Source organism: Bombina bombina, chromosome 4, assembly GCF_027579735.1.
Source record: "Bombina bombina isolate aBomBom1 chromosome 4, aBomBom1.pri, whole genome shotgun sequence".
Lineage (NCBI taxonomy): Eukaryota > Metazoa > Chordata > Amphibia > Anura > Bombinatoridae > Bombina > Bombina bombina.
Window position 1 is genome coordinate 1,227,634,577 of NC_069502.1, and position 12,093 is coordinate 1,227,646,669.

The window sequence follows — 12,093 nt, forward strand, 5'->3', positions numbered from 1 at the left end:
GGGATCCTACACAGCAGAATAATAAAATAAAAAAAACACCTTTTATTTTAGTACTGGCAGACTTTCTGCCAGTACTTAAGATAAGTGGGACAATTGTGGGGTGGGGGAGGGAAGAGAGCTGTTTGGGAGGGATCAGGGGGTCTGATGTGTCAGGTGGGAGGCTGATCTCTACACTAAAACTACAATTAACCCTACAAGCTCCCTACAAGCTTCCTAATTAACCCCTTCACTGCTAGACATAATACACATGTGATGCGCAGCAGCATTTAGCGGCCCTCTAATTACCGAAAAGCTACGCCAAAGCCATAAATGTCTGCTATTTCTGAACAAAGGGGATCCTAGAGAAGCATTTACAACCATTTGTGCCATAATTGCACAAGCTGTTTGTAAATAATTTCAGTGAGAAACCTAAAGTCTGTGAAAAAGTTTGTGAAAAAGTGAACAATTTTTTTTTATTTGATCACATTTGGCGGTGAAATGGTGGTATGAAATATACCAAAATGAGCCTAGATCAATACTTTGGGTTGTCTACTACAATAAAGCTAAAATTAACCCTACAAGCTGGGCTAAATACACGTGTGGTGCGCAGCGGCATTTAGTGGCCTTCTAATTACCAAAAAGCAACGCCAAAGTCATATATGTCTGCTATTTCTGAACAAAGGGGATCCTAGAGAAGCATTTACAACCATTTATGCCATAATTGCATAAGCTGTTTGTAAATAATTTCAGTGAGAAACCTAAAGTTTGTGAAAAGATTTGTGAAAAAGTGAACAATTTTTTTATTTGATCTCATTTGGCGGTGAAATGGTGGCATGAAATATACCAAAATGGGCCTAGATCAATACTTTAGGATGTCTTCTAAAAATATATATATATATATATACATGTCAAGGGATATTCAGGTATTCCTGACAGATATCAGGGTTCCAATGTAACTAGCGCTAATTTTGAAAAAAAAAGTGGTTTGGAAATAGCAAAGTGCTACTTGTATTTATGGCCCTATAACTTGCAAAAAAAGCAAAGAACATGTTAACATTGGGTATTTCTAAACTCAGGACAAAATTTAGAAACTATTTAGCATGGGTGTTTTTTGGTGATTGTAGATGTGTAACAGATTTTGGGGGTGAAAGTTAGAAAAAGTGTTTTTTTTCCATTTTTCCTTATATTTTATAAAAATGTTTATAGTAAATTATAGGATATGATTAAAATAATGGTATCATTAGAAAGTTCATTTAATGGCGAGAAAAACGTTATAGAATATGTGTGGGTACAGTAAATGAGTAAGAGTAAAATTACAGCTAAACACAAACACCGCAGAAATGTAAAAATAGCCCTGGTCCCAAACGGACAGAAAATGGAAAAGTGCTGTGGTCATTAAGGGGTTAAACATCTTATAACACCTGATTGTGCATTATTGAATACACAAGGCCAAGCCCAGAGCAGTATACGTTGCAATAGCTTAACCCAGCACAGACAAAAGGCAAAAAGGTCCTTGTGGGGTCTATAAATATGCATATTGCTGACAAAATGGGACAAGAAGCAGTGTGATACTCATCGCATATCTTTAAGCATTGTATTTAGTTTTTGTTTTTTACCCAATAAATGAAATGTGTTTCATGGTGGTGAGATTACACAAGCCATTACTCCTGGGAATTCAACTCCTAGACAGTGAGAGGGTGCAAAGAAACCCAAGATTATCTAAAATCCCTTGAAATTTGTAAGTAAAATTGTAATGCTTTTACTAAATTATACAAAAGACTTTTTAAAAAAAAAAAAACTTTTGGATTGGAAAAAAATAAAGGAACTATAATTTCCATATTGATTTAGGCAAAAAAATAGCTTTATCCTAAAGGAAAATTAGAGCGTCACAAGAAAGGTAGGCAAATCAGAAACCCTTCTGGCAGAAGAGATTGTTAAAAGAGAAGACAGAAGAAGAAATCTCTAAGCCATACACACAGTAGGCTCAAAAGGAAGGAAACCAAACTAAGGTTCCAAGGAGGAGAAATTGACTTGTTTACCAAACTTGTCCTAACTAGAGGAACAAAAGTCTGAATGTCAGAAACTTTAGTAGTTTTGCTATGAAATAAAGCTGAAAAGTGGTCTTGCAAAGAACTGAAAAAAGGCTTATCTAAACCTTCTTATAAGAAGTGAAGAATCCTTGGAATTCTGAGGAATGCCAGGAAAACCATGATTATCACACCAGGAAACAAAAACCTTCTAAATCTTGTGATAAGTCTAAGGGGTAGATTTATGAAGCAGCGGATGCTGCAATCTACCCCCGTAGTTTCCAGATTGCTGGAAACAAAAATTAAGAAGCAGCGGTCGCAAGACCGCTGCTCCTTAACTCGTCCGCCACCTCTAAGGTGGCGGACAACAATCATTCCGATCGGATATGATTGCCACCCCCTGCTAGCAGCTGGCTGGCCGTGAATGTGAAGGGGGCGGTATTGCACAAGCATTTCACACAAAATGCTTGTGTAATGATAAATGCTGACAGCGTATGCTCTCGGCATTTATCGATATCGGGCAGACATGATAAATCGGCCCCTAACTTTATAAATCGTCTCCTAACTTGTTACAGGCTACTACCTTGTCAGAAAACTCTCTTTGTTTAAGGATTCAACTTTCAATCTCTAAGTCGATAAACTGAGAGGCCTGAGATCTTGATAAACATAAAGGGAACCTTGAACAAGAAGGTTGAGATGCAGAGGGAGAGACAAAAAAGCAAGTCAGCTCATCTGAACTAGTTCTGCATACCTAGTACTACATGGCCAAGCTGGAGCTATCAGAAATACTGATAATCTCTCATGCTTGATCCAACTATTATTTTGGGAAGTAGAAGAGTTTGAGGGAAAATGTAAGCAAGGTAAAAAGAACAAGAGTTGATATAGCATCCACAAACGTAGCTTGAGGATCTTAGCTTGAAGATCCCACTGAAAGTTCTATTGTGTACATAAAGTAACCCTGATGGACTAGGGTAAAATGGCACAGATAGTTTCCATTTTGAAAGTAGGAAAGTCTAAGAAACTTGGTTACAGATAGAAATCTAGAAGAGGCCTGAAATGTTCCTATTAGGTACCATGAAAAGATTGGGATAAAATCCCTGACCATGTTCTGAATCTGCGACCAGAACTTAGGACTTCCATATGTACCAGATTGAGGATAGACTGACAGAAAGTGTCTGCTTTCACAGGGTATATTGGAACATGAGACAGAAGACATACTTCCAAGAGATTCTGGATGAAACCTTTTTGTGTAACCCCGGGAAAATGTTGTTAAAATCCAGGGATCCTAGCTAGACCATCAACCTACCCTCTGAAAAGGCTTAATCTGCCCCTTGCCAGAACTAGATCTGTATTGGGAATTGAACCTTCAAGGTGATTAGAAGAGAAGATAGACTTCTTACTCTGGCCTTGTTCCAGATTGCATAAGGTTTCAAGGAAGAACTGGAAGAGACCGGAAAGCTTTCGGTTGCTAAAATGTCAAAAGGTACGAAAATGGATACTGTTTTATTCTTTCCTATAAACATCTAGTCCTGAGAAAGAAATAACTCCCTATCCTCCCAATACAGAAAAAAAATAATAGGATCCAGACAAAGATCTTCCGTAGAAAGAAGAGAAAAAAGTTTACCTATAGATAACATGTCTGCTGACCATAAAATAACCACAGAGCTTGTCTGGTCAAGACTGCTAAGTCAAATTGTAGTATTAATTCAAATTATGGCTAAAATGCCATAACAAGAAAATAATTTGTCAAATTCAGAAGTTGTAAATAATTTAAAAGATCTTCAGCAGAATCATCTGAGAATAGATCTAGTAGATCATAACACTAAAGAGAAAAAAACTGCAGCTACACAAATGATGCCAAAAAAAAGGTTTAAACAGAAAACCTGTATGTTGAAATACTTTTCAATGGAAGGACTCCAATGTCCTATCCAAAGGATTCCGAAAAATGTCTTTCCACAAATGGAATAGTAGTTCTCCAGCTAACATGAAGATAATTCAGTTCACCTTTGGAATGAACACCCAAAGGTCTATGGGCCTGATGATCAAACGATTCTCCAGCTGCACCCACTCTACCGTGCTTACCAGCTGCACAAGAAACTGCATCATATGGAGATCCCATACTGTGCTGTGCAAACATCAGGAGTGGATATCACAAAGAACTGCAATGATGCCCTAACAGGAGGAGGCTAAGGGATAAGTCCCTGCAAACATGTAACATGTTAACCCAATAGGAGGAGACTAAGGAACAGGTACCCGTGACATCTGTGGCAGGCTGTGAGGGAAAAATGGGTCTCAAATAGGTCTGAGTACCCCTTTCAACAAAGAATCTGTTTTTCACCATCCTCCTGTGGAGGCAAAGCTAAGACTGGGATACCAGCGAGGTGAGAGGGATTAAAATCTCTTGGAATGTTGGGTATCTTTGCCTCCTCTAAGAATATATGGATGTAGCCTGAGCGCCTCAACTAGAAGTGGGCTAGGATGTGAATAGGTAGTACACGTGTATTTATTAATGACAATAAATGTTGACAGTTAAAACAATAATTAAAACAAAAGTATAAAACAAATAATATGCAATATGCAAAAGGTACCTATGTAGAATATTCAAATAGTACATTAACATGGATCCATGTTTATCAACATACAAAAAGACTGGTAAGATGTGACCGTAGACAATCTTGATAATAATATGCGAATAAAAGCTATATATACTCTATATACTGTATATATATATATATGGAAAAAGTACCACTAAAGAAAGTACCACTAAAGCAGAACTACACCACCTTGGTACACAAATGGGGCACTAAGCGCCCAGCGGGGTCTTGGCCGTGGTGTAGTGAGAAGTCACAAATTGTTCCTATCAGTTGAGTGTAATTTGTAATCCCAGGTTCAGTGAAAATATGATGTGGAATTTCCAAGCGTATACTTAGGTAGAGTCCAATATAGTTATGTTATAGATGATCCCTCATTAGTGATGGTGTAGGAGAAAAAAGGGGATGTTACTGAAAGCTCAAAAAATAGTGCAAAATAGTGAGAGAAAAAAAGATAATCCTTCAACAAAGGATAAAAATATAAAAATGTGAAAAAAAATTGAATTTTTTTTAGCATAAATTGCCAAAAGATGCCATTGAAAAAGGCCTGTGAGAGGCCGAAACGCGTTGACCAAGAATCTGGTAAGCCTTGATACTACATCTATATCTACTTTGAGCACACTACACTATATTGATTATCTTTCACAGATAAATCCAGCTAGGAGCAGAACATCCACTAAAATCTCTGGATCTCCACCTGTGGTCGCAGTACTAACCCTGCAGCACCCAGCTGCACTAATCTCGCAACACCCAACTGAACCTTGAGAATACTTTTTCATCACATAGACTTATATTGCACCTACAAATGTTTTTTTCCTAACTTCAACACATTTTTTCATCTTTTTTCATCAATGGCATCTTTTGGCAATTTCTGCTAAAAAAAATTTCACATTCTTACATTGTTGTGTTTTTATCCTTTGTTGAAGGATTATCCTTTTTTTTCTTTTTCCCTATTTTGTACTATTTTTTGAGCTTTCAGTCACATCCCCTTTTTTCTCCTACACCATAACTAATGAGGGATCATCAATAACATAACTATATTGGACTCTACCTAAGTATACGCTTGGAAATTCCACATCATATTTTCACTGAACCTGGGATTACAAATTACACTCAACTGATAGGAACAATTTGTGACTTCTCACTACACCACGGCCAAGACCCCGCTGGGCGCTTAGTGCCCCATTTGTGTACCAAGGTGGTGTAGTTCTGCTTTAGTGGGACTTTCTTTAGTGGTACTTTTTCCATATATATATATATAGTGTATATATAGCTTTTATTCGCATATTATTATCAAGATTGTCTACGGTCACATCTTACCAGTCTTTTTGTATGTCGATAAACATGGATCCATGTTAATGTACTATTTGAATATTCCACATAGGTACCTTTTGCATATTGCATATTATTTATTGTTTTAAACTTTTGTTTTAATTGTTTTAATTGTTTTCAATGTCAACATTTATTGTCATTAATAAATACACGTGTACTACCTATTCACATCCTAGCCCACTTCTAATAGAGGCGCTCAGGCTACATCCATATATTCTTAGAGTTCCTTATTGACAGCTAGAGGTCAAGACAGCCGGAGCATATAGGATTACACAGGCGCTAGGTATATATTCCATCTATCTTTGCCTCCTCCTAAAGGCCAGGAGTTAAATTCCCAGGAGTAATGGCTCATGGACTCTCACCACCTTAGAAAGAACAAATTGGGGTTTTGAAATTGACCCAATAAGCATGTGTTTTGGGGAATTTGATTATTGGTTGTACTGAGAGACTGATGTATCCGATATCCATGAAAGGATAGCACGGAGGTGCCTGGAGATTAGCTAGCTGGGGAGCTATTGATATACCCAGAATGGGAGACATGCACTATTGTTAGTGTGCTATCCTTAGTAGAACTTCTTAGTGTGTTCTGTGTTTGTCGGTTATTACACAAGACTTTGGAGATATTGTGCCATTGGAGCGCCTTCTTGTTTTGATGTTGCAATGACTGTGAAGAGTTTGCTTTAAACAAAGTGGCATTTTTGTTTTGCTACTGGTCATACAACTGAACTTGTATCATGGTCACATGACCTTCATCATTTTACTGTTATGCATAATTTTATGACACATTATTTTACATGTACTATTAGGAGATAATTAGTGCTTTCTGGGTGCTTTCCATAAATTGTGCTTTGCTAAAATATCCTAAGAAAGTAACACTCACCAGCAGGACTCTCCTTAGCAGACGCTTGTGGATCACTGTGGCTGCTCGTACACTGCCCAGTGCAAAGAGCAAAGCACGTAGGGCAGAAAAGATGGTGTTTGCAGCTGCGATGCCCCCGTATACAGACATGTAGAATGTCAAACCCAGAGAGCTGTTCTCTGCTAGTTGCACAGAGGAAACAGGAGATCTGTAGAGACAAAAAGGTGCCGTTAACTGCAGCACCAGTAGACAAACTACTTCAGCTATACTAATAACTGAAACAGCACAGTAAGCAAGAGACAGGTGCAGATTGTGAAGCGAACACCTGAATCCTTAAAGGAACAGGAAACCCCAACATTTTCTTTCATGATTTGGATAGAACATACAATTATTATTATTATTTTATAAATCTTTTATTGAGATTCTTGATAAACAAACAGCACAGTAAAGAAACATGACCAGTAATCTACATGCAAATGTCACCTTGTCACGCTGCTATGTTACATATAAAAGTTAATGTCATAATATCCAGCAATAAATAAAAGTTGAACATTATAGAGTCATCAATATTAAGAATCTCTTTTTTGTTACAAATCAATAAGAGTTTTTAAACAATGGCTAATGCGATGGTTACGTATGAACCAACTGATATAGGAAATGCTCTGTACATATGATAACCATAACAGTTATATAGCTACAATAAAATAGAAACAAACATGAATATTGAGGAGGGTAATTCAGCGGTTAAACACCGCTACAAAAATGTGGGGGGGATCTTTCCTATGAGTTATGTGTTTTCGAGAGCAATATCGAGGGTGCTCTTATACTATATGTGAAATATAGTCAGACAGGTCTTAATGTATAGATTAATATAATTATTCAAGTATGAAATGGGCTGTGAGAGATACGGGGTTATGGAGGTGTAACACTGAGCTATGTAAAGTATAAGGAATTTCAGGAAATGTAAAAAAAAACAACAGAACAATAAACCAGTTAGCAAAGTAACATATGCTTAAATTCCAAAGGGCAGAATATACCAATTGTTGCAAGCATAACAAGTATCCGTGAATAACAGTATATAGAATATGAAGGCTGGACCTACTATACACTCCTATTCGTTAGTAATATGATTCAGAAAGGTATTCCTGTGTCCAGGGGTCCTAAGTATATATATGGTACATTTTGTAAGGCAGTGTGAATACAACAGTTGAGAGGATGCATGTCTACCTTAATATGTTTGTCTGTGATATCACATTGTGGATCTAACTAGACCTTGCAGATATAACTAGCATTATCTCAGTGTAAGCTATTATAAAATGTCAAATGGATAAGCTAGTTAATGTTGTTATAGATTGCTACTTAATATCCCCCCCCCCCTCGCCAGCTGAAAGAGATGGAGGAAGCGTGTCAGCTAAATAAAAGAGTAACCTGTACACAGCTAAGCGCAATACGATGTTCCACATTATGACAAACTAGTAATGATAGCTGCTCAGAGAAGACATACACCTCCAGTATATAAGGCAGTTTTATTGGGTTTGCACTGTGGTGATTTACTATCTAATCCCTTATTAACAACATATATCATAGGATAGAGGTTAGAGCTTAATGAGAGAAAAAAAAACAACTTTAAATAAGTTTGCTTGGGGTATATTGCTAGGGTTTGGTAACAATGCTGCTGAATTAAGGAGCAAGAACTGGACTATGAGATATAAGTAGCAACCTACAGTCTACAATGTCAGCAAGGGATACCTTGTAGAGATAAGCCAGCTATGACTGATATAAGCTTAGTTTTAGCAATTACAAACTGTTATGGTAGTTAAATATATAGGGAACCTGTGAGGGCAAATGCCTAGGTGCTAAGATAATACTAAGAACTAACCCTCTGGGTCCTGTAGGAAGTCAGACTATTTTAGGTATCCATTACACTGACATTTTGCTATAGCAGATCTAAAATACTACTCTCTATTACTTTACACCTTCACACGATAAAATCATTAATAGGTATATATTCTATGTTAGTACCCACTCTTTATACCAATCCTGCAGAGCACAGAGAGCATTGAAAAGTCTCAGCCTATACCCCACTTATGAGTATATCTCAACCATTAATGTACAACTTGTGATGGAACTGCATCATTATTAACGGAGCATGCAGATAAAGACCTAAGTGATCAGACGCTAAAGTCCTCATGAAAGGTTGAATTGCATTGATAATGACACTTTTTGGGATAGTCCAGATGTGCAGTGGACGGGCTGGTTCTGTGATAACATTTTCGGAGTATCTTATTCCAACCAGGCAAACGTCGAAAGAATGCATGGAGAAGCGTTGTGAAGGTTCATAGTTGCCTCACCCTCTATACATTTTTTTAAGTATTTTAGCCTATTCAGATTCTGTGGGAACAGAGCTGAGGGGGCTTCCAGATCTGCCCTGTGTGTCTAGTGATCGAGGGGGCTGTGGTGAACCATGGGGCAGCGTCCACCAAGTGAGGCGTAGCAAGAAGTAGGTCCAACCTGTCTGGCCTCTGCAGACCTCTGTCATCTCTGCACACTGCCAAAGTCCCATTTGTGCGCCCTGTGAACACAATCACCTCCTGCTGCTGCAAGCCATCCACTCTGCGCTCCGAAGGATCGGATGCTTCCTTCTCGGCTGGGGCAGGAATCAAGGGCAGGTGCTTCTCTGCTTCACTAGGTACATCAAGTTAACCAGCAAGGGATGGTACACTGAGGCTAGGGGGGCATTTATCAAGCTCCGAACAGAGCTTGTGGGCCCGTGTTTCTGGCGAGTCTTCAGAGTCGCCAGAAACACCAGTTACGAAGTAGTGGTCTAAAGACCGCAGCTCCATAACCCTGTCAGCCTGCTCTGATGAGGCGGACAGGAATCGTTGGAAATCAACCCGATCAAGTACGATCGGGTTGATTGACACCTCCCTGCTGGCGGCCGCGAGTTAGCAGGGGGTGGCGTTGCACCAGCAGCTCTTGTGAGCTGCTGGTGCAATGTTAAATGCAGAGAGCGTATTGCTCTCTGCATTCAGCGAGGTCTTGCGGACCTGATCCGCACTGTCGGATCAGGTCCGCAAGACCTTTGATAAATAGGCCCCTAGGTCTCAAGAACAGTAGAGAGATAATGCTGCAGTCACGGAGCTCAGCTGCGGTAGGTGTGTGGAAGGATTCCTTAGCATGTAGCATTCGCAGTTCCATTAGTAGGCTATCGTACCCTTTATGCATCTTTCTTACAAGTTCTATAAGCAAGGTATGTATTGGCAGACGATCTAAAAGAGGCTGCTTCCGGGTGGTAAATCGCCATAGAACAAGCCACTGAGCTGTTGTTCGTTCCTGGTAGAGCGCTTCTCTCTTCGTATGCAAATTATTATGACCCTGGGGAAGTCTCCCTATGGGTGATGGGGGGAAACCAGACGTGGACTCCTTGCCCAGTGTGCTTAGAGGAATGTGGCTGCACCTCAATGACGAGGCCCATAGGAGGCCGAAACGATCGTCTGGGGTTGTCATGTTCCTTGTTCAGAGGAGAATTCCCTGGTATTTCGGGGCTGGACTGACCTTACTGGCAGGATCAGACTGATATACTTCAGGAAAGTTTTCTTCTGTGAAAAGCACACTGGTCTAAAAGAGGCTGCTTCCGGGTGGTAAATTGCCATAGAACAAGCCACTGAGCTGTTGTTCGTTCCTGGTAGAGCGCTTCTCTCTTCGTATGCAAATTATTATGACCCTGGGGAAGTCTCCCTATGGGTGATGGGGGAAACCAGACGTGGACTCCTTGCCCAGTGTGCTTAGAGGAATGTGGCTGCACCTCACTGACGAGGCCCATAGAAGGCCGAAACGATCGTCTGGGGTTGTCATGTTCCTTGTTCAGAGGAGAGTTGCCTGGTATTTCGGGGCTGGACTGACCTTACTGGCAGGATCAGAGTGATATACTTCAGGAAAGTATTCTTCTGTGAAAAGCACACTGGTCTAAAAGAGGCTGCTTCCGGGTGGTAAATCGCCATAGAACAAGCCACTGAGCTGTTGTTCGTTCCTGGTAGAGCGCTTCTCTCTTCGTATGCAAATTATTATGACCCTGGGGAAGTCTCCCTATGGGTGATGGGGGAAACCAGACGTGGACTCCTTGCCCAGTGTGCTTAGAGGAATGTGGCTGCACCTCACTGACGAGACCCATAGAAGGCCGAAACGATCGTCTGGGGTTGTCATGTTCCTTGTTCAGAGGAGAATTGCCTGGTATTTCGGGGCTGGACTGACCTTACTGGCAGGATCAGACTGATATACTTCAGGAAAGTTTTCTTCTGTGAAAAGCACACTGGTCTAAAAGAGGCTGCTTCCGGGTGGTAAATCGCCATAGAACAAGCCACTGAGCTGTTGTTCGTTCCTGGTAGAGCGCTTCTCTCTTCGTATGCAAATTATTATGACCCTGGGGAAGTCTCCCTATGGGTGATGGGGTAAACCAGACGTGGACTCCTTGCCCAGTGTGCTTAGAGGAATGTGGCTGCACCTCACTGACGAGGCCCATAGAAGGCCGAAACGATCGTCTGGGGTTGTCATGTTCCTTGTTCAGAGGAGAATTGCCTGGTATTTCGGGGCTGGACTGACCTTACTGGCAGGATCAGACTGATATACTTCAGGAAAGTTTTCTTCTGTGAAAAGCACACTGGTCTAAAAGAGGCTGCTTCCGGGTGGTAAATCGCCATAGAACAAGCCACTGAGCTGTTGTTCGTTCCTGGTAGAGCGCTTCTCTCTTCGTATGCAAATTATTATGACCCTGGGGAAGTCTCCCTATGGGTGATGGGGGAAACCAGACGTGGACTCCTTGCCCAGTGTGCTTAGAGGAATGTGGCTGCACCTCACTGACGAGACCCATAGAAGGCCGAAACGATCGTCTGGGGTTGTCATGTTCCTTGTTCAGAGGAGAATTGCCTGGTATTTCGGGGCTGGACTGACCTTACTGCCAGGATCAGACTGATATACTTCAGGAAAGTTTTATTCTGTGAAAAGCACACTGGTCTAAAAGAGGCTGCTTCCGGGTGGTAAATCGCCATAAAACAAGCCACTGAGCTGTTGTTCGTTCCTGGTAGAGCGCTTCTCTCTTCGTATGCAGATTTTCCTCCATAGCTTACAGGATTGGTATAGTTATATATAGATGGGTAAATTGGAAAGTGTTCCGGATTTGCAAATCTGGGTCTCTCAATTTTATTTAAGCAAGTTTATGTATAGCAGTGAAAGGTTAGATGTAGCATCAAAGGCACAGCTCCCCATCTGTGATAAGTGCGTCACACATGAAGGCCAGAGTTTATTAGCT

General features: G+C 40.5%; 1 protein-coding gene across 3 annotated transcripts in view; it reads right to left on the minus strand.

Moving 5' to 3' along the window:
• Positions 1-12,093, minus strand: part of ABCC10 (ATP binding cassette subfamily C member 10) — a 628,132-nt gene that overhangs the window by 254,022 nt on the left and 362,017 nt on the right. For all 3 annotated transcript variants that reach the window (XM_053712768.1, XM_053712767.1, XM_053712766.1), the window contains one exon: positions 6,810-6,996. In XM_053712768.1, the coding sequence (XP_053568743.1) occupies positions 6,810-6,996 (187 nt within the window). The remainder of the gene's footprint in view (positions 1-6,809; positions 6,997-12,093) is intronic.